Source organism: Dreissena polymorpha, chromosome 13 (genome assembly GCF_020536995.1).
Source record: "Dreissena polymorpha isolate Duluth1 chromosome 13, UMN_Dpol_1.0, whole genome shotgun sequence".
NCBI classification, from domain to species: Eukaryota; Metazoa; Mollusca; class Bivalvia; order Myida; family Dreissenidae; genus Dreissena; species Dreissena polymorpha.
In genome coordinates, this window is record NC_068367.1 from 26,407,196 (window position 1) to 26,431,815 (window position 24,620).

Sequence of the window (24,620 nt, forward strand, 5' to 3'; positions counted from 1 at the left end):
TTCAGCATTGTTGTAAAAATGCTCCCTTTACCACCAATCAAAGATTTGTCTAAAGTTAAAAATTAAATTTGGACAAGGTCACAATGACAGAATGTCTGTACTTGTGACTCTTAATTGATCAAAGTTTTAGGTTAAATATCCGCTCTGGAAACATTTTCAAGATGTTCGTCAAAGACACCCTGGAATACTGGTTCTACCCATCAAGAGAACTTGTGGAATTCTTTATTAGCCATTGGATTTCAATTTAATAAAAAAATAAAGTTTAATAAAATAAATGAATGAAAACGTAAGTTTATATAATTAAGTGAACTCTCTCACACACACACACACAAATAAGACATTACAGTGTAAAAGAAGATTTAAGTTCTAATTAAAGCTTGATTTAAGCTTGCCTAAGTCAAAGTACTGGTTTTACCCAGGAGACATACTCAAAGGCATTTGGTAAGCCACATACTTTTTATATACAACTATGTATTATAGTAAAAAATGAGTGCTAAACCAAAAATATGTATGGTAAAACTGAAGTTCAATCTGTCAATTCCTGATCATCAACCATCAACAATTTAATAAAATGAAAGAAATCTTTGTAACCAGTACCAATTTATTTCATTGATGTATCCAGGTAGTGGTTATTTACTAAATTAATTGGCCCATTAGGGCCCTAATCTCTTGGTTGAGGAAATGTTAAACTTAAAAAAAAAGGGGCCACGCTTTTTTAAAAGAGGGTTTAATGCATGTGCATAAAGTGTCATCCTAGACTAGCCTGTGCAGTCAGAAAAGGCTAATCAGGGACAACACTTTTCTCTGCTTTTATGATATTTTTAGCTCACGGTGAGTCACCTGATTGCTCAGGTGAGCTTTTGTGACCCGTCTTTGTCCGTCCTATGTCCGTCCGTCTGTCCGTTAACATTTGCTCGTTAACACTCTAGAGGCCACATTTCTTTTCCCATCTTCATGAATCTTGGTCAGAAGCTTTGTCCCAATGAAATCTCGGCCGAGTTTAAAACTGGGTTGTGCCGGGTCAAAACCTAGGTCACTAGGTCAAAAGAAGAAAAACCTTGTAAACACTGTAGAAGTCACATTTCATGCCCAATCTTCATGTAACTTTGTCAAAATGTTTGTCTTAATGATATCTTGGTTGAGTTGAAAAGTGGTTCCAATCCGTTGAAAAACATGGCCGCCAGTGGGTGGGGCAGTTTTCCTTATTTGGCTATAGAGAAACCTTGTAAACACTCTAGAAATCACAATTTTTGCACAATCATCATAAAATTTGGTCAAAACATTAGTTCAATTGATGTCTCGAACTAGTTTGAAAATGGTTGAGATCAGTGAAAAAAAGTGGCCGCCAGTGGGCGGGGCATTTTTCTCTATATTTGTATAGTGGCAGTTTTCCCTATTTGGCTATAGAGAAACCTTGTAAACACTCTAGAAGTCACAATTTTTGCCCAATCATCATGAAAATTGGTCAAAACATTGGTTTTATTGATATCTCGGACGAGTATGAAAATGGTCGGGATCGGTGAAAAAACATGGCCGCCAGTGGGCGGGGCATTTTTCTGTATATGTATATAGTGAAAACATGTGAACACAGTAGAAGTCACATTTTTGGCCCAATTTTCACATAATTTGCTCAGAACATTTGTTTCCTTGATACAAGAGTTGAGTTAAAAAATGGTTCCGGTCAGTTGAATAACATGGCTGCTGGGAGGGGGGCAGTTTTCTCATTATGCCCCCCTCCCTTTCGAAGAAGAGGGGGTATATTGTTTTGCTCATGTCAGTCCGTCCGTCCACCAGATGGTTTCCGGATGATAAGTCAAGAGCGCTTATGCCAAGGATCATGAAACTTCATAGGTACATTGATCATGACTCGCAGATGATCCCTGTTGATTTTCAGGTCCCCAGGTAAAAGGTCAAGGTTATGATGACCCGAAATAATAAAATTGTTTCCGGATGATAACTCAAGAACACTTATGCCTAGGATCATGAAACTTCATAGATACATTGATCATGACTTGCAGATGACCTCTATTGATTTTCAGGTCACTAGGTCAAAGGTCAAGGTCACGGTGACCCAAAGCAGTAAAATGGTTTCCCGATGATAACTCAAGAACGCTTATGCCTAGGATCATGAAACTTCATAGATACATTGATCATTACTCGCAGATAACCCCTACTGATTTTCAGGTCACTAGGCCAAAGGTCAATGTCATGATGACTGAAATAGTAAAATGGTTTCAGGATGATAACTCAAGAACGCTTAGGCCTAGAATCTAGAAACTTCATAGGTACATTGATCAAAACTCGTAAATGACCCCTATTAATTTCAGGTCACTAGGTCAAAGGTCAAGGTCAAGATGACCCGAAATAGTAAAATGGTTTCTGGATGATAACTGAAGAACGCTAAGGCCTAGGATCATGAAACTTCATAGGTACATTGATCATGACTCGTAGATGACCCCTATTGATTTTCACTATGTCAAAGATCAAGGTCACGGTGACCCAAATTGTAAAATGGTTTCTAGATGATAACGCAAGAACGCTTATGCCTAGGATCATGAAACTTCATAGGTACATTGATCATGACTCGAAGATGACCCCTATTGATTTTCAGGTCACTAGGTCAAAGGTCAAGGTCACGGATACCTGAAATAGTAAAATGGTTTCTGGATGATAACTCAAGAACGCTTATGCCTAGGACCATGAAACTTCATAGGTACAATGATCATGACTCCCAGATGACCCCTATTGATTTTCAGGTTGCTAGGTCAAAGGTCAAGGTCACGTTGACCTGAAATAGTAAAATGGTTTCTGGATGATAACTCAAGAACGCTTATGCCTAGGTTCATGAAACTTCGTAGGTATATTGATTATGACTAGCAGATGACCCCTATTGATTATCAGGTCACTAGGTCAAAGGTCAAGGTCCTGCAGTGCCAAAAAAACGTATTCACAAAATGGCTGTCAAGGTCACGGTGACTCAACTTAGAAAAATGGTTTCCAGATGATAACTCAAGATAACTTACGCCTAGGATCATGAAACTGCATAGGTACATTGATCATGACTCGCAGATGAAATAATGATGAAATTTGACCAGGATGTTGGTCTGGACAATATCTAGGTCAAGTAAGACATTTCTTAAAGATTGAATGAACCGACTCCTCTCAGGTGAGCGAACTAGGGCCATCTTGGCCCTCTTGTTTGTTTAAAGAAAATCTCTTCTTAGCAAAAATCCAATTCAGGCAGAAAGTGTCATCCCTGATAAGCCTGTATGGACACCTTAAGTACGTACATTAAACCCCCTTTTCACAGAACGGGGCTTAAATATATTATGTTTGCATAAATTTTTTATTGAATGTTTAAATTATGTCATAAAACACTAGAAATGTTTTTAAATTTGGCAAATACAAAGTATTAGATGTCCATTTGAAATCAAGTGTTTTTTTTAAGATCCTATTAGAACATTCAAAAAGGTGTTTTATATCCAGGTATTCCAATTACTAACTGTATCCATGAAAATAATGATTTAATGTTGTTGTTTTTCGGACAGAAAAGCATGTAAAGAAAAGTAAGCTACAGCGAGCTATTCTTGTTCAATGTTTGCTTTTTTTGTTCTCTGTATGAAATATGTGTGCAATATTTGTAATCTGTTTAAAATTTGTTTTTATGAAATAATTATAGTGAATAGGTATACATATACAAAGAATAAATAAGTAGTAAATTATGAAAATAAGATTTTTTTTAAACTTAAAATTATAAATTTGGAGAGACAACATGCTCTTGAATTGTGTGATGATGAATTTTATCCTCGAGAAATTAAAGATGTTAAATATCTTGGCCCACGAGCCTGGTGCCTGGTGTTTAATTCAGGGCATACTCTTACCTTTGAGGGAAAGGGTAGAAAAAGCATGGGGGAATTTGAATGCAGAATACCTTACAAGGAGTGATATAAGAATATGTACATTAAATAATGAATATTAGATACTAAATTAAATAGATACCTTGTTGAAATTAATTGCAGACATCTATTTTATAGCATTTCATTACTTTTTTTTACTAAAATTATCTGAAAATTATAATTCTTCATATTTTTTTTTAATCAGATTTTTTTAAATATAATTTGCAGAAAAAAAATAAAAATTTTCTGGGGAGGGGGAAAATATTAACAAAAAAGCCCTGGCCTTCCATGTTATGTATAAAATGTGTTTCATGTACTGGCATTTGGAGATTTCGAATTTAATTAATATTCATGCCTTTAACCGTTTGTTGCCACAGTTGTTATTGTCACCCTGTTTTAACTACGTGTCCAGATTAATACACTTAAATCACATAAACCTCTTAACCATTGACCATATCAATGCTTCAATATTTGAATGTTGATAGCACATTATCATAAGGCAAACGTTAAGTACATGAAGTCAAAATTGGTTTATAATCTTCTTCAGATTGCCGCTTGTGTAATAGTTCAAATTGACCGTATATAATCAGTCCATTGCCAAATTGAATAAAAAATCACTTTCAAAAGCTGAACTTGGTTTAATTGGCACTCTGACAAAATTGCTGAGTGGGAAATTGACAATACAATTCACCGATATTGTCATTTTGTTTACGCCTTTGTGCCCTAACCTTGATCGAACTAACAGATAACAATAAATCTACGTTTGACGAGTGTTCCTGACTAACAGTTGGTTGTTTTGAGTTTTTTGGTTATCTGACATGATAACTAATTTAAGCATTGTTTCTCATATATTACTTAACTTTTCAAGTGTCTCTTACTGTAGTTTTCAATATAAAGTTGTTCTATAATTAACATGTAACATGAATTTGTAAATATTGCATAATACAAGTTACACAATTGCCTCTTTTTTTAAAACAGGTAAGATATGTAGATCTAGCCTTAATACATATTAAGGTAATTTTTATTTTGATATTGCACTGTGTTTGAGGTTATAACAAGACAACAAACCCAGAACTGAGTCAATTATACCTCTGGAAGCTTTTGAAGTATTTAATTTCTAGATTTTAATGAATGAAAGTACAGAATCTTATATCAAGAAAGAGTGCTGCGTCTTAGGAAGAAATAACACGTTTTCCACTCTTTAGTAATTTGAAAGGGTTAGAGTGACTTTACCAATGACTACATTATCTTTTATGCTTTCCGGTGGTTTATAGAGAAATATCAGTAAATTGAAACTGATTATATAATTCACTGTTTCAAACACAGTGTGTATTTTTTCATTCAAATTTGGGTCCGGTAGGGTGACCCATTCCCAATGGAAAAAAGTATCTTTGTTTCACAAATGGGACCTAATAATTCCCAATTTAAAGTTTCCAAAAAAGATTTTCTTTTAATAAGTCTAAACATGTCTATCTCCAAATCCAGCTCCATGAGTAGAACCTTAGAAAATATAATATTGAAATCACTTTTATTATGCCCCCCTTCGAAGAAGAGGGGGTATATTGCTTTGCTCATGTCAGTCTGTCGGTCGGTCCGTCTGTCGGTCCGTCCACCAGGTGGTTGTCAGACGATAACTCAAGAACGCTTTGGCCTAGGATCATGAAACTTCATAGGTACATTGATCATGACTCGCAGATGACCCCTATTGATTTTGAGGTCACTTGGTCAAAGGTCAAGGTCACGGTGACCAGAAATAGTAAAATGGTTTTTGAATGATAACTCAAGAACGCATACGCCTAGGATCATGAAACTTCATAAGTAGATTGATCATGACTTGCAGATGACCCCTATTGATTTTGAGGTCACTAGGTCAAAGGTCAAGGTCACGGTGACCCGAAATAGTAAAATGGTTTCTGGATGATAACTCAAGAACGCATACGCCTAGGATCATGAAACTTCATGAGTAGATTGATCATGACTCGCAGTTGACCCCTATTGATTTTGAGGTCACTAGGTCATAGGTCAAGGTCACGGTGACCCGAAATAGTAAAATGGATTTTGGATGATAACTCAAGAACGCATACGCCTAGGATCATGAAACTTCATAGGTAGATTGATCATGACTTGCAGATGACCCCTAATGATTTTGAGGTCACAAGGTCAAAGGTCAAGGTCACGGTGACCCGAAATAGTAAAATGATTTTCGGATGATAACTCAAGAAAGCTTTTGCCTAGGATCATGACACTTCATAGGTACATTGATCGTGACCCGCAGATGACCCCTATTGATTTTCAGGTCACTAGGTCAAAGGTCAAGGTCACAGTGACAAAAATCGTATTCACACAATGGCTGCAACTACAACGGACAGCCCATATGGAGGGCATGCATGTTTTACAAACAGCCCTTTAAGCATTAAATCAACAACATAAATTTCCCAATTTGAGTAAAAAAGACGCGATATTTCCCAATCCAAAGGGACCCGGCCCCATTCCCAAAATGGTGAAAAAAACACTGAAACAGCGAAAATGATCAATAATTTTCACTGTGATACTGTGAAATGACGTTGCATTTATTCAGTTACTACGTCATTTTTTCAGCAAAACTACACAAATAATCATTTGCAAGAATAAAATCAATCTCTCCTGGACATATAAATAGAAAGGGAAGTGCATTGGACATATAAATAGAAAAGGAAGTGCATTACCAATTTATTTTTATGTCCCCCACCACTATAGTGAGGGACATATTTTTTTGTGTCCCCCACTACTATAGTGGGGGACATATTGTTTTTGCCCTGTCTGTTGGTTTGTTGGTGTGTGTGTTTGTTTGCTCCAACTTTAACATTTTGCCATAACTTTTGCAATATTGAAGATAGCAACTTCATATTTGGCATGCATGTGTATCTCATGGAGCTGCACATTTTGAGTGGTGAAAGGTCAAGGTCATCCTTCAAGGTCAAAGGTCAAATATATAGCTTCAAAGCAGTGCAGAAGGGGACATAGTGTTCCTGACAAACACATATCTTGTTTCAATCTGTAATTTTATAAACTTAAATAAATTTTATAAATAACATTTGTGCAGTGGTGTTTTAACCCATTTTTACACTGCATTGTATTGAACAAAAGCCAGTTAGTTAGTTAATGATTTTACTGTTGAAACAAGTGTCTACATTTCTATCATGTTTTATGAAGAATCACGTTACCGAGGCGCGAAAGGTGCGTAAAACCCCTGTAGCTAAAAATAGACGTTAATATGTCATGTCACCTCTAAATTTAGAATCGTGCAATTATTGATTTATTCACTCACTCATATTTTAGTTGAGTTCCTTATATTTTAGTTGATAATTCCTTATATTTGAATGTACCACTACATTATTAATCTAATTAGCTATATAATATACTAAATAGGTCATGCCATCCACTGTCTGTATAATAGACTAAAAATGTCACTTGTAATATTGTCCCATAAAGCATGACATAGAGCATGTTTAACAAACTAAATAGATAATTCACATGATTATCTTAAACTCGCGTTACCTGAAATAGTTAATTCACATGATTATCTTAAACTCGCGTAACCTGAAATAGTTAATTCACATGATTATCTTAAACTCGCGTTACCTGAAATAGTTAATTCACATGATTATCTTAAACTCGCGTTACCTGAAATAGTTAATTCACATGATTATCTTAAACTCGTGTTACCTGAAATAGTTAATTCACATGATTATCTTAAACTCGCGTTACCTGAAATAGTTAATTCACATGATTATCTTAAACTCGTGTTACCTGCAATAGTTAATTCACATGATTATCTTAAACTTGCGTTACCTAAAAAGTTAATTCACATGATTATCTTAAACTCGCGTTACCTGAAATAGTTAATTCACATGATTATCTTAAACTCGCGTAACCTGAAATAGTTAATTCACATGATTATCTTAAACTCGCGTTACCTGAAATAGTTAATTCACATGATTATCTTAAACTCGCGTAACCTGAAATAGTTAATTCACATGATTATCTTAAACTCGCGTAACCTGAAATAGTTAATTCACATGATTATCTTAAACTCGCGTAACCTGAAATAGTTAATTCACATGATTATCTTAAACTCGCGTTACCTGGATGTTTTAGTTTTCATTTAATGTTCGTAGAAGACTAAAAGAGTGCACAATATTAAAATATGTCCTTTCCATTCACTTTTGCATACAAAGTATGTATTAAAAAAGTATTTTAAAATGTTTAAATGGTGCAAGTCCATGGTTACAATTTTATGCAAACCGATACTGAACATTTATCAAATGTTTTCTTTCTTGACAAATGTCTTGTTATCAAGTATTCAACAATTGTTTCGTTATCCATAACTATGCAGTTTTCCTATTATTCTCTACAAGGTATAAAATTTTGTCCTATTATCCTTTACTACTGGCAGCAGAGCTCCAGATAAGGTTTTGTGAAATTCTTAACGTAACTACCAGATTTTCAAAAATAATTCTTAACTCTGAAATTTTATTCTTAACGTTACTACTAAGTTTTGGAAAATAATTCTTAACTTTTCTAAATAACCTAAATATAAATAATAATGGTTATTTTCATGCAAAAAATCAAAATAAACATACTAGCAACTTTATTTATACGAGTTCAACAGTGTCTAGTCAGTATTACACAATTTTATTTTTCAAATACCTTCATATGCCCAAACTGTGCTTAGATTGCATGCCTTAGATGAATCTTTACATATTTCACAATTAAAACGGGTCTCCCCTTCAATCTTTTCAACGATTAGCCACGGGAATAGTCCCTTCCACTCGTTCAATGTTTTTTTAGTTTAAGTTTGGACCCGTTGTGTCGCGTTTTTTTAAATAATTTTCCAACTGTGTCGGCAACTAAACATACAACATCGAATAAGATCTTTTCTATAATGTCTTAACATTCAACTTCGGCTCACTTTGCGTACAATATGTTAAAAGCGTGTTTTTGCATGCTTTGCAGTTTTTTAGGACGCTCTTTGGGCGCCGAAATTGTTTTTTGACAGATAGACTGTACACGCCGCTTTTATTGGAAAAAAATGCGCTTTGTTAAACAAACCCGATAACCATTCTATATAAGCACCGAAAAGATGTTTAAGTCGCGAACAGAATTCAATAAAAATCGATACGAACCAATGTAAAAATAATATTCATAACTTGATTATGTAATTCTTAATGGTACGACAAGATTTAAAAATAAATTCGTAACAGACTTGAAAATAATTCGTAATTACGAAAATATGACCCTTATCTAGAGCTCTGCTGGTGGGTATAAGTCCTACCATTGTTTAATAGAAATTTGTCCCATTGTCATTGACAAGGTATTTGTCCTATGATCATTAAATTTCCATTTGCCCCATTATCATTTGCAAGGTATTTGTCATATTTCATTAACTATCCATTTGTCCTTGAATCCTCTACTAGGTATTTGTCCCATTATCCTTTACTAGGTATTTGTTCCATTATCATTTACAAAGCATTTGTCCTATTATCATTTACTATCCATTTGTTCTATTATCCTTTACATGGTATTTGTCCTTTAATTCTTTACAATGTATTGTCCCATTATCCTTTAAAATGTATTTGTTCTATTATCCTTTACTAGGAATTTCTCCTTTTATTTTTTACTAGGTATGTTTCCTGTTAGCCTTATAGGTATTTGTCCAGATATTAATGGCATAAGATTTTTTTTTTATCTCTTCATATATTTATTATTTATGTACAGGAAATATCATAAACATGTTTCAGTCAGGTTGTTTTCTTTCTTTGATGATTTTATTAGCATGCATTAATCTCTTGTTTGGTGTTTTTTAACAATTTGTTTGAAAGTGTGTGCATTATGTTATTTGAATGTAGTGAAAATGATGTTTATAAATGCAATTGTTTTGAATGCTGTTGTGATACAAATAATTATTTCCAGTCATGTTTCAGTTTCAGGCCTGGTAACTAAATAAAATAGATGATTTCATTTTTCTATGTCTGTTAAAAAAAACAACAGGGCACTTTATAGGAACGCTCAATAAGTGTATGAAATATTGAGTTTTTGTAATTAAACCTTTTTAAGCTTAAAGTCATTGATGTACCTGTGCAACTGGATTCTGAAAAGATAAAATAATTTTAAATAGTATGACCTAAACAATGTTATTTTGCTTTGGTCACACTGATGCAAAAAACAATACCTAAGAAAACAAATTTATAGTAATATTATAATTGACTTCTTGACCCTTTCAGTGCTGGAACTGAATTTTGAAGGCCTTTGCAAACAGTTTGAATCCAGATGAGACGCCACAGAACGTGGCGTCTCATCAGGATCCAAACTGTTTGCTATTCTGATAGTATTCGTTGAAACAAATCGAAGAAAATGCTAATTTTATAAATTCAGCAGACAACATTATAGTAGACAACAAATTTCCCAGCATGCAAAGAGTAAATCACTTCTACAAACCATGTTATGTTTTGGTCATACAGATGTGAAAAAAGTAAGAAACCAGAGTTGTAGTATTAATAATGAACTAATAAATCACTTAACCCATTTATGCTTAGCGTCTAGAAAAAAGGCCTTTGCAAACAGCGTAGACCCAGATGAGACGCCGCATGATGCGGCCTCTCATCAGGGGATGCGCTTTTTGCTTAAAGGAATTTCTGTCAGAGATATTCTAAATATAGAAATAAATATACTAGACATCCTTAATTTTGGAAATAAATTGATCCAATTTAGAAGGATGGGAGAGTCCACTAGGCATAAATAGGTTAACCAACAATGTTATTATTTTTTATGGCAGGCGTCCCCCACGCCCCGATGCCCTATCATAGTAGTAAGTGATGACTGCGTTTCCGTGGTAACCAGGAGCAGTCGGTGCCTTTTTTTAACAAACCCGCATGACTTGTTTTGCCTTTGCCATACGGATGCCCACTAATGGCTGCATTGTTTGACCTGTGATGTTCCTCTTATGTTTTATTATTTGATTTATTAAAATGATGTTTTTAATTTGTAGTGCATGCTGCTGCTGTTTATCTTTTGAATCATGAGGTTTTTTATTATTCTTATAATTATTATTATTATTACTTTTATGCCTCCGGTAGGGTGGCATATAGCAGTTGAACTGTCTGTCAGTATGTCAGTCCGTCCGAAAACTTTAACATTGGCCATAACTTTTGCAATATTGAAGATAGCAACTTGATATTTGGCATGCATGTGTATCTCGTGAAGCTGCACATTTTGAGGTTTGAAAGGTCAAGGTCATCCTTCAAGGTCAAAGGTCAAAAAACAAAAACCAAGGGAAGTAACAACCTTTAAAGGGAGATAATTTCTATTTTATATCGTTTGGCAGGTACAGATCATTTTCACAAGGGAAGTAATATTTTTTTAAAGGATATAATCTGAAACAAATTTTAAGGTCAATGTCATCCTTCACGGTCAAAAGTCAAAAATTACAATCCAAGGGAAGTAATAAGCTATAAAAGGGAGATAATTTCTAAACCTGCCAAATGATATATTGAAATTTTATTTCAAAGCGGCGCAATAGGGGGCATTGTGTTTCTGACAAACACGTCTCTTGCTATTATTATTACTGTTTATATCAATATTAATATTGTTATTATTATTTTATGTAAGACTATAATAATAATAATAATAGTTTTTATTAATATTATCATAAGATGATTTAACAAATATTTTGTATTAAATGAAATTGAGATTATTATTTGTATTATATATTGTATTATTATAATTATTGTTATTACATTATTGCTTTGAAACAACCAATGAAGCTGAGTGTTAAATAACAAGGACTTTTATTTGCTTGTTAAAAAAGGATGTTTGAATCACAGTTTTTATGTGCTTGTTTTGATTTTTTTGTTTTGAAAGATTTTATTGTACATGAATTAAGTACAATTAAGGTGGTATATAGCTGTTATTATTCTTAAAATTCTGAATAATATAAGTTTTTATTGAATAACCAGGCTTTTTCCGCCCTATGCCACGGGTCCGAAATTCGGCCCCATTCCCAATGCAAATCTGGTTGTTTTTTTCCCAATTGAAAAAAAAAAATCCCAATTCCAAAAAAAAAACCAAAAAAAAAATTTTTTTTTTTTTTTTTTTAACCTTAAAATATAAAAGTTAACCTGATCCGGTGTAGAAAAGAGAAAGTATTTCATAATTTAATTATCTGTTGCCTTGAATTTGTTTTAAAAACTGTAAAATATGTTAATGATTATTTAAGACTTTCCTTATTTTCCTAAAAATCCAAATTTTTTTCACCTCAAAAAAGGCCAGGCTTTTTCCCCAAATTCAGATTAAACAACCTGCACTTATCACACATGTTCATAATATTTTGTTTAATTTTAATAATAAGTTATCAAAATAGTCGTTATTTACCAGTTAACAGCTTCTTTGAAATATAAGAAACACTGTTTACGTGTGATAATTTTTCCCAAATGAGCCAATTTTGCGATTAATTTTTTTCCCAAAATGGGGGTTTTCACGACGCGAAATTCCCAAAATTCCAGTGTGGCGTTTTCCCAAAATGGAGCGGAAAAAGCCTGATAACTGTATTATTTTCATTTTCACTTAAATGTTTGCTTTTTTTATCTCGAAAAGAAAATTGCCAGTATTCAGTGAGTTACCTTAATGTTTTGTTGTTAATTTGGTAACATTTTGTTGAAATGTATATTTCCACAGTTTTGTTCTATATTCCGCTGTACAGTCCCCCCCAAAATAGTTTTCTTTACTGAAATAATACTCAAATGCAAAAATATGCAAATGTTATGTTTTAAAGTAACTCGAGGGCTTAAATCTTGCTATTAGTTTTACACAAATAATTTAAAGAACAAAAAGGGCAACTGTTGTCCAAATGTTGGTTTGTAACTCTGAATCAATCAGTTAATATTTAGATGTGTACAAAAATGTCTGATAATTGAAGTGTATCAGAAGGACTAGCTAAGTTTGGCTTGCTTGCGTAAAGGATCCCTGGGTCCATGTTTATAAAGAGTCTTAAGATTGTCAAATATTAATTTGTTAATAAGTCAAAATTTGAATGTTTTTTTAGAAACACTTTTTATATCATGCTCATGACAATTTTTATCAGTATCTTATACTTCTGTTATACAATTTGACTTCAAATGCAAATTGTGGGTCAAACTGTAAAAATATTGAATTTTCTTTGTGTGAAAAAGATAACAATTAGACAGATTTAAATTAATTTTTGACAAAAATTCTTTATAAATCCTTACCCTGCGTTCAAGATTTTGATCCTAATTCCAGAACCCCAGATTTCCCTTCCATAATATGCTTCATATTATACATTGTGGATTTTCCCTAAACGTATAACACATTTGTTCCCAGCTTTCAGTCAAGGTGTTGCCAGCATTCCTGATCATTTAAAGCTTTTTACAGAGATTATTTTTCTGATGATGATATGTTTAAATTATTTTGTTACTTGTTCATTACGTTGTCATACATTTAAACTACTTGTTCTTCAATCCTTTGTGTCATCCTCATACGCATGTTACATTCAGTTGTTTGTGTTGTTATTTTGGGGCGTCCCCATTTGCTTGTCAGGAGTAATTAATTCTTAGACTAAAAGCAATCGACATACAACTTTCTGCCTAGATAGTGAAGAATTTCCCAGATTTCATTGGAAAAAATTGCAGTGTACAAGAACTTTAACTCTACACTATAAACTTCTTTTGTATGAAGTTATTGTCCCTATTTTCATATTTAGTTTGTGTAATTTTCATATTTAGTTTGTGTATGGAGAATGTCTCATAAATATTATGAAAGGAGAAATGTAGTGCACTCTTGGAGTTATTGCCCTTTGTTTATTTTCATATGTAATTTTTGTCCAGAAATTTATTTTCATCTTTAATATTTGTTCAGAAAATAACTTGCAACTTCATATTTGAAAAATCTCAATGATAAGAAGTGCACTCTGTGCATAACAACCATTGTTCTGCACCTCATGCTGTGGGAGTTATTGCCCTTTGTGTATGTGCAAGACTTGCTTAGCGACCATAATTACACATTATTCATGTACGTTATGAGGTGTCAGATTTCTTCCTTGCTAAGTTCTATATGAGCCTCATTCTGGGAAAACTAAATGCATTTGTGTAAAGTGTCATCCCAGATAAGCCTGTGTGAGTCTGCACAGACTAATAGGGATGAAACTTTCCCCCTAAACTTGATTTTACTAAAAAGATAATTCCTTAAAACGATCAATACCATGAAAGTGGAAAGTGTCGTCACCAATAAGCCTGTGCACAGTGCACAGGCTTATTTTGGACGAAATTTTACGCACATGCCTTATGCCTGTTTTTCTCAGAGCGAGGCTGATATACAAGCTGATATTCCTCGTTTCTCTGATATTGTCTTTCTCCTCTTCATAGTATGCACAAGTTGTTTGATTTTGTACAGTGTGTATATTATTGTCTTAGGGATGTTATAGGTGTTAAGACTGTTTGTACAACTTTGCTACTTATCTGATTTTAGAGATCCACCAATTTCTTACATTTAATGGGGTTGTTATGTTCTGATCATTTTATGTTCGCTTTGATCAATGATTGCCTAATGTTTTGAGGCTTGTTTTCGTTTAGAAGCCCCAAAACCTCCCAATCCTCACCAAGAAGCGTTCATGAGACATATATCAATGCTGAACAATGGTATATTGTAAATCACCCACCTGTTTGCAGTGTCAGCAGTTTTCTTGTGGAAGAAAAAATGCGCTCATCAGGGCATTTAAATTTAGCTTTATTTTTTGGAATATCAAACAAATAAAAGATTCAGGCAGTTTTGTCTGTTGCTTCATTTTTCATTAAAACTCAAGTAAAAGGCATTTAGTTGTCATGCAGTGTTGTCTATTGTTGAACTGTTTTAAGACTGGTTCAAAATTTTTATTTTATTTTCTGCAGTTTTGTCTTTTGTGGCACAATTTTGTTAGATGGGTTTAAAGGGCATTTTGTTTTCATCCTGGGTTGTCTTGTTTTGCACTTTTGTGAGACTGGTTTAAAATATTTTGTTTGATTTTATGCCGTTTTGTCTTTTGTGGCACTGTTTTTTAGACGGGTTTTAAAGGCATTTAGGTTTCATGCAGTGTTGTCTATTGTGGCACTGTTTTGAGACTGGTTTAAAGGGTATTTTTGTTTGTTTTATGAAGTTTTGTCCATTGTTGCACTTTTTATTGAGACCATTCCATTATAAGCTAATATGAGCACAACATGGGCATGGTGAGTTTTGTAATTACCGTTTGTCGGTTTTTCAAAGCCTGTCGTCAACATTTACCTTTTAAACACTCTAGAAGACCAAATTTTAATGAAGTTTGCTAAAAGATAAAAACAGGGCTCCAATCCATTGAATAACAGGGGCAGCCAGGTGGCGGGGGGGGGGGAGGTCTCCAGATATGGCTATAGTGAACATTCTAGTCTCACTTTTTGCCCTTTACTGATGAAACTTGTTGACTCCGCTGAAAAAAGTGTCCACCTGCATATGACTATAGTTAAACTTTGTGAACCCTCTAGAGGCCTAATTTATTGCTCAATCTCCATGAAACTTGTTGAGATCATTTCTTGTCACTAGGGATCAGAAAGTAGGTCATTGAGATCATTTCTTGTCATTAGGGATCAGAAAGTAGGTAAAATTAAATAAAAAATTTGTGAACACCCTAGTAGCCACATATATTGCCTTATTCTCATTAACTTTAGTGAGAACATTACACCAATGATATCTCCCTTAAGTTCCAAACTGGGTCACATGGGATCAATAAACTAGGGCACTATTTTAAAATGAACAAATCATTGTGAACACTCTTAAGAGGCAAATTTATCTTCATGAATTTTATCAGACGGAACATTTGTCCTTATGATATCTCGGTTGCTTGGAAACTATTTCACATGATATAAAAAAACTACGTCAATGGGTCAAATAATCTCAAAAGCTTGGGAATTATCTAGAGGGTAAATTTTTTGCTCATTCATCATAAAACTTGATCAGATTATTTGTTCCAATGAAATCTTTGCGGTGGTATATATTTGTTCTTGAAACATCACAAAAGTTTATGAAAACAGCTTGGTTTTTCTAGGTCCTTTTGCCTTCTGGTATATTTTCAATATTGAATAAATATGTAGAGTTTGAAATGCTTTTCATGGCATAAACACAATACTATTTTTTGATACAGTCAAATTTGTTTTTGGTTTATTCACATTCAATATTTTTTTCTTGAAGTAATAACTCCAGCAGCAATCTTATTCAAACATAACATTATTTGCAAACAGGTGAGCTTGGATTGTGTAATGAATTTTGATTGTAAGTTATTGTATTAATAATAAAATTGATGATCTTCCTTAGATTTTTTATAGTAAAAAGTTCTACATTCTTTTATTCTAAATGTTCGTAGTTTTAAAGTGTTGGGTAACTTCCAAAGTTTCTTTGCAGTACTTATAAGTCTTGCTGTGGGAAAACAGGACTTAATGCATGTGCGTAAAGTGTTGTCTCAGGTTTGAAGGGACCACACTTTCTGCTTACATGGAATTTTTCTGCAAAGGAAGTCTTTTCTTTACAAAACTCCAGTCTAGGCAGAAAGTGGTGTTTCTGATTTAAGTCTGTGCAAACTGCTAAGGCTTATCTGGTACAACACTTCGTGGGCATGCATTTAGCCCTGTTTTTCCAAGAAGGAGGCTGATAGACTTTTGATCTACCCGTTCTAGGTGATGAGTGCAGAACAGAACGAGAGTTACCCCCCCTGATGTTGAGTTCAGATTTTAAATGCAAGAATTTCTATTTCGGAAACCACTATTTCCATTTGCACGGAGGTGAGTGTACCAACTTTTAAAATGTTATGCTATATCTAAATACCTCAATGAGCATTTTAATTATACCATCAATTGTATAACTGTATTGAATCTCAAAAATGTATGTGTTTTTAATCCCCAGCCAAGGAGGGAGGGGGGTATAGAATTACCCCATCTTCTGTCAGTCCATCTGTCAGTCTGTCTGTAATTTTTTTTTCTCTGCTCAATATTTCTTATAACCAAGGACAGATTGTCATAAAACCTGCCTCAAATAATGAATGGCAATGAGTCAATGTGCAGAAGGCATGAGTCAGTTATGCTGATTCAAGGTCAAGGCTGTACTTCACTTGAAGGTCAAAGGTTTGAGTTATGATCCTCGATCGTGTCTCCTCTATTTAGGAGATATTTCTACCGGTACTCTTAGCAGATTTTCATTAAATTTTACTCAAATGCAATGGCGTTGAGAAGATATGCAGAAGGCATGAGTCGGTCATTCCTCCTCCTGAGGAAGATTTTCTTCAAGGTAAAAGGTTTAAAAGCTTTCACAGTGTTTTTGTTCATCAAAATCAGGTCTGGTAACCGGACCCATTCCCAATGGAAAATAGTATATATTTTTCCCAAATGGGAGCTAAAAATTCCCTATTGAAGGTTTCCAAAAAATTATTATTTTTATGTCCCCCACTATAGTAGTGGGGGACATATTGTTTTTGCCCTGTCTGTTGGTTGGTTGGTCGGTCTGTCTGTTTGCCCCAACTTTAACATTTTGCAATAACTTTTGCTATATTGAAAATAGCATCTTCATATTTGGCATGCATGTGTATCTCATGAAGCTGCACATTTTGAGTGGTGAAAGGTCAAGGTCAAGGTCATCCTTCAAGGTCAGAGGTCAAATATATGTGGCCAAAATCGCTCATTTTATGAATACTTTTGCAATATTGAAGATAGCAACTTGATATTTGGCATGCATGTGTATCTCATGGAGCTGCACATTTTGAGTGGTGAAAGGTCAAAGTCATCCTTCAAGGTCAAAGGTCAAATATATGTGGCCCAAATCGCTAATTTTATGAATACTTTTGCGATATTGAAGATAGCTACTTGATATTTGGCATGCATATGTATCTCATGGAGCTGCACATTTTGAGTGGTGAAAGGTCAAGGTCAAGGTCATTCTTCAAGGTCAGAGGTCATATTTATGTGGCCCAAATCGCTTACTTTATGAATACTTTTGCGATATTGAAGATAGCAACTTGATATTTGGCATGCATGTGTATCTCATGGAGCTGCTCATTTTGAGTGGTGAAAGGTCAAGGTCATCCTTCAAGGTCAATATATGGGTCAAAATTGCGCATGTAATGTCACTTCTGCAATATTGAAGCTAGCAATTTTATATTTGAAATGCGTGTGTATCTCAAGGAGCTGCACATTTCGAGTGGTGAAGGGTCAAGGTCAAGGTCATCCTACAAGGTCAAACATCATATAGGGGGACATTGTGTTTCACAAACACATCTTGTTTTTTTATGATCTCAATATTTTGTTCATCTCCCATCCATAAAAGTTCAACCTTAGTAAATATAATACTGAAACCACTTGTATTTTCAATTTTGATGCATTTTTTAGAAAAACAACAACAACACTAATTTCCCAATTTTAGTCAAAACATCGCAAATATTGGTGAAAAAACACTGCTTTCATGGAAGTGTCCACTTCTCTTCTCCAAAGATTTTCATTAAACTTGCATCAGACGAATCTAATGTAACATTTAGGAAGCATTACTTTTGTAGTGGTTTTGTTCTCAGAACTCTGCCAGCGGCTTGATGTGATGACCCTGGATTTTTTTTCAAGGCCAGGAGAATTTGAGAAGTGTTGTCATCTACCGGTATCTGCTTTACAGTAATACCCGGGTATATTGAACGGGATGTGTTATAGTGCTGTTATTATGACAGTTGCATAATAAATATCTCTGTATTTTGTTTATATTATCATTGATTGTTACCGATAACACACGGGCCCCTTGCTGACATTCGGGTCAAGCAGTCATAATTTCAAAAGAAAGAAGCAGAGACGCTGTTTATTGTTTTCACATTTAATTCAATTTGACAATATTCGGGACGATAATAATTATAATTAAAATTAAGTAATAAGAAGACAAAATGGTTACTTCCGTTTTTATAGTTGTCTATATGAATTACTTTTCCGAAGTGTTACAAACTCGATACTTTAATATAACTTATAATACAATTAAACCGCTCGTGTTTTTCATGATTTTTTAATTAAAATACGCTGCTGTCATTAAGGCTAGTTTAGGAGTAAAAAACAAATTAATTAATTATCACCTTTCAATTTAATTCCTCCCGTTCTCACGTTTCATTCGAAAACGTCATTTCATGTGTAAGCTCAATGTTGATTGGCCAGCTACCATGCGCACTTCAATAACAATAAGGCCAAGCGATGTCTCATAATCGGGTACAGACCAGGTTTCGTTTACTGTTCTATAATTGCGAACACTTTCATTAAAACAAAGAGACAAATATAGAAAACCAGTCCGATAAAAATGGCGGATGTTTTCAATGAAATTTTAGTAGATTTTAGCATTTTCACAAATAAGATTTTTATTGAGCCGAATTCTCAATATTTTCGCTGATGACTCAAATGGCGATTGACAGCCCGAGCCCTGTTTCACCCCTTTGATTTAACCGTGAAGTTCAAAATGGCTGCCGCGAAGCGAATAACAGCGATTCAGTTGAAAATTTGCACAGGAAAAATGTTGTTCTGCTCTAAACTCGTATATTATACGCACCCCCTACTTGAAGAAAAAATCGGCAGGTTAAAAAGTGCGTATTATATGCGTAGATTTACGGAAGCAGACACATTCTTTATAAAATTTCTGGTATACTTCTTTTTAATTTAAAATACCAAGTAGCATAACATATACATTATTGTTGTACAAGTGGTAACATCATTACATCAAAGGGAGATAATTAACTTTTACTTTGATATAATTGCTCATGAAAATAGTACTTGTCTCCCTTTTCATATAAATATCCTCTATATTTTAATCTGCATCTGTTCCTGCTAACACAGCTTTAACTGTTGAAAATGTATATGTAATTGATTGATAATACATTATTGATAATTTTTTACATGATATTGAAGAGATTTTCTACAAAAAATAAAGATCTCAATGTTCCCTGCAACGTTTTTATTCATCAATTAAATAATAAAACTCACACTTTCCATGAGGGTGATTCAACACTGTATGTGAAGTAAATTTTTTGCATGCTTTTAGTCAGGACCAAGAAGATTTACATGAAATACATGAGAACTGTTTAACTGGACTTTAAAGGGGCCTTTTCACAGATTTTGGCATTTTTTAACTTATTCATTAAATGCTTTATATTGATAAATGTAAACATTGGATCGTAAAAGCTCCAGTAAAAAATCAAGAATAAAATTTAAAAAAGGAAAAGAACATTGCCCGGAGCAGGTTTCGAACCAGTGACCCCTGGAGTCCTGCCAGAGTCCTGAAGTAAAAACGCTTTAGCCTACTGAGCTATTCCGCCAAGTACACATGTTTGACGTATTTTATACCTTATATAAGCAATCTTCGTAGTTTCACAAAATTTAACGACAAAAACAGAACTCTCCAAATTATTCAATCGTTTCGCGTTGCAACGCTTTATAATTTTTAGGTTTTAAAATCGTCAAAAGATGCATATAATGGCTATATTAGACCATGGTAAATGTTCAGTATTACTGTTTCCTCACAAATATCATAACTAAAACGAAAATTTGCGAATCTGAAACAACTTTTTTCAATTTTGTCAATTTACCAAAGCGTGAAAAGATCCCTTTAAATGATGTTCTTGATGTTATCGTTACTAAAATTCTAAACTGTTAACAAGTCAATTTAAGACATACAATACAATATATTTTGTGTTTTGAATGTCTCTTCATAAAATCAATGCAATATGAACTATTCCACATGTTTAGGAATCATGATCGACCTTGACACTTATCAACTGATGAATGATCTGTTCATAAAATCCATGCATTATGAATTATTCCACATTTCTAGGCATCATGATTGATCTTGACACTTATCAACTGATGAATGATCTGTTCATAAAATCCATGCATTATGAATTATTCCCCATTTCTAGGCATCATGATTGATCTTGACACTTATCAACTGATGAATGATCTGTTCATAAAATCCATGCATTATGAATTATTCCCCATTTCTAGGCATCATGATTGATCTTGACACTTATCAACTGATGAATGATCTGTTCATAAAATCCATGCATTACGAATTATTCCACATTTCTAGGCATCATGATTGATCTTGACACTTATCAACTGATGAATGATCTGTTCATAAAATCCATGCATTATGAATTATTCCCCATTTCTAGGCATCATGATTGATCTTGACACTTATCAACTGATGAATGATCTGTTCATAAAATCCATGCATTACGAATTATTCCACATTTCTAGGCATCATGATTGATCTTGACACTGATCAGCTCACGGAGGATGACAAATATTCTGGCTCCTATGAGAAGACAATGAAGGAAGCGTCGACGTACTTGGCCAAACTACTCACTCTCGAGAACACCATGCTCGAGCACTACAAGGTGCCTACCACGGTTATAGATGGCAAAAGGTGAGTCGCAGAACGGCACATTATCAAGAACATTCTCTTTCTTGTGTGCTCAATTCAGAAAATGAAATTTGAGGTTTGAGATTCCAGGCAGCTAAGAATGCAGAATATTGGTCAGTGTAGGAACAAAATGAAATCTTGGCTAAAAGAATATGCTCATATTCTTCCTCAAACTCAGGGTTGAGTCAGACTTAAAAGTTAAACCCAAGCAACTTCTGTGAACACTAAATTGTACATAATTATGAAAACATAATGGTGAGTCAGAATGTTGGCTAAACCCTTTGCCACTTAGATAAATATTTAATGCATTTGTAGTCTCTTAAATTAAATACCTTTCTTACTGGATTCAACTTTTAAAAGTTTTATTTCCAACCCTTGGATACTGGTGAGCAGCAAACAGCATAAAACCTGAACAGACTGTTCTGGTTTTATGCTGTTTGCAAATAGCCATTTTCACTTTGCTTCTGAGTGGGAATGGGTTAAGTATGTAAATAATACTAGGCCCTTGTCCTTTCCTTGGTCTGTCTAGCAGTTACAACATAAATTTGAAGTCACTGGAAACAGACTTGAGAACGTTTCCTGTAGCCTTAGTATTCGATGAAATCGAGCTACAGTGATTATTTTTTTCCAAACTGGTAAAAGTACCGGTACCAGGCCAATTGGGAAAAATAAGCGCAATAAACCCTGAAATTGGGAATATTGATGTCGTGTTATCTTCTAATTGGGAAATTGGTATTTTATTTTTTGCTAACAAATACATTTAATTTGTGAATAAGTGTTGTCAATTTGTCAATATTAATTTCCTTAGGTTCAACCAATAGAGCCACATAGGGATATTTATAAAGTGTTGCATTTTATTTAAAAATAATAATTGGGGTTGGAAATCTTAATTTGGAATTTGTTCGGACGTCAATTGAGAAATTGTTCCACAATTGGGAAAGTGCCGTTTTCTGATACTTTATAAAGAAGGAAAAAAATCATTGAGCTAAAATAAATAGATGATGTTATCCCCAGACAGTTACTACATGATGTGCCTTGACTTTGATGTTATCTCTCCCCAACAGTTACTACGTGATGTGCCTGGACTTCGAGACGTTCTACCCCACCAATCCCCAGAAGCCCCTGTGGGTGAAGGTGTACCACGAGGAGCTGAACAAGTTGAAGCCCAAGAAGCTGCCAGTCAGTGACATCCACCTGCATGAGCAGTTCAAGAAATACTTTGGCTACAAGAAGGCCATCAAATGCAAGGTTAGGTCATTTTTCAGGCCATTTTCCTGGCCATTTTTGGAAAAACGCCGTGTTTGGATCGGGAATTTTTTCCAGCAAAAAGTCTACTAAATTGGGATAAACTAATTCAGTATTACTTTTACTCTTATAGTAATTCAAATCAAACAACAAAATCATATAAATTATAGTAATACAATTTGTTATATAAAACAGAGATAAAATAATCTTTTGAAACTTCTATTTTCAAATTGGGATTTTGTTTACCTTGTTGCTTTGGGAAAGTGTCTGTTAAAAGGACCCGTAGATAAACCCGGAAAAGGCCTGTTTTGGGCTGCTTATAATGGCCATAAAATGCTAGGTGAGATATGTTTATGATACGAGAGGGCTAAATAACTGTAGTTGGATGGAGAAATTATATGCACTCAAATTGTGTCGTACGTAGCTCATATGTAGACCTAGTTTTGCACTGTAGGACACTGGGTTAAAGGTCACGGTAGGTTCTACACAAGAATAAAGAACAGTTTTTCTCAATAACTTTTATTGGATCATTTGTGTTTAATGATTCAAGCTAATGAAACATGTAAATATCTGAGATTAGTTTTATTTCTAGCTGGGCCATTTTGGTCATGGTAACTCACTAAAAATAGAAAAATGGTTACCGTAATTACTCTATGTTTTCGGACACTTAAAAATAATATAAAAAATTTGTGTCCGAAAACTTAAATACGAAAAATATTCACAAAAGACAGGTGTCTGAAAACTTAAAGTCGAAAATTGAAGTGTCGGAAAATAGCGTCAATTGTATAAACGACTACCGGTAATAGCATGCGCTTGTAAAATACCATGCCGTATAGTATAAATTACAGTTATATATGTTTGCACTGCAATTTTAATAATTTTAAATGCTTAATTTATTTGACAGAAAGTTACTACAAGGTTGAACTTTGACCAACGAGTTCAAAGATGGGCATGTGATGTACCAATACTCGCTAGTATGAACCTGTAATTAACGCAATAAAAAGCAAACTATGAATTCTTTGTTTGTTCATTTCCTTTAGTTGTTGTCTAACACCTTCCATTCTTTGTAAAACTTGCAATAAGGTGCATCACACTTTGAAGCGTTTGGTATTTGTCACAGTTATTTAACTGTTTATTGGCACTACCCCTAGTAATTGTCATAACGCTTATGCTATCGGGCGAAACCAATGTTTAATACCGGTTTACAAGGTTATTTACCCAATAACACAAATGTAATGGTCCGTTGCCCTCAGGCATGCACCTGCCATGTTTTATGATGTTAATCTCGTTGTAAAACCCCATGATTGAAGTGTCATTAGATATCAAAAACAGGACCGAAATTTGGTAAAATAGCGATGTTAAATATACTGTCCGAGAACTTAGAGACATTAATTATGGACGAAAACTCGTATGTCCGAAAATTAAGAGTCACGAAAAATAATTATTTTTGCTAAAAAATGGGGTGTCCAAAAACTTAAGAGTGTCCGAAAAAATAGAGTAATTACGGTAGTTCAAAACTTGAGTTTTGATTGGATGTTTGTGCTTTAATTAGGTGCATTTGCAGTTTTATAATAATAAATGGTCAAGTTAAAATAAATTAGGAAAAAAACCTGTCTTGTTTGATTACCATGTATCCTCATTTTTAGCTCAGCATTTTCGGAGAGGTATTGTCATAGCCAGCCTGTCTGACGTCCGCCGTCCACGTCGTGCTAAAACCTAACATTGGCTCTAAAATCAAAGTGCTTCCACCTACAACTTTGAAACTTCATATGTAGATGCACCTTGATGAGTTCTACATGCCACACCCATGTTGGGGTCACTAGGTCAAAGGTCAAGGTCACTGTGACCTCTAAATATTTTTTTAAAAATCTGACAAGCTTTCATTTATTCAAAATTGCACCTGTAGCCCAGCATGGCACCCGTTATTGAATGCTCTTGTTTTTCTTTCCAATAAGGCTATAAGATTAAACCATAACATGATGGTTTAAAAATATTGTATTA

At 34.1% G+C, this 24,620-nt stretch overlaps 1 protein-coding gene across 4 annotated transcripts in view; it reads left to right on the top strand.

Moving 5' to 3' along the window:
* The window catches only part of LOC127854939 (ankyrin and armadillo repeat-containing protein-like), a 92,308-nt gene that overhangs the window by 12,252 nt on the left and 55,436 nt on the right, over positions 1–24,620 (top strand). For 2 of the 4 annotated variants that reach the window (XM_052390110.1, XM_052390113.1), the window contains exons 4-7: positions 10,711–10,743; positions 16,625–16,729; positions 21,209–21,377; positions 22,439–22,622. In XM_052390110.1, coding sequence (XP_052246070.1) covers positions 10,711–10,743; positions 16,625–16,729; positions 21,209–21,377; positions 22,439–22,622 — 491 coding nt within the window. The remainder of the gene's footprint in view (positions 1–10,710; positions 10,744–16,624; positions 16,730–21,208; positions 21,378–22,438; positions 22,623–24,620) is intronic. The other 2 variants (XM_052390111.1, XM_052390114.1) reach the window with 1 other exon arrangement.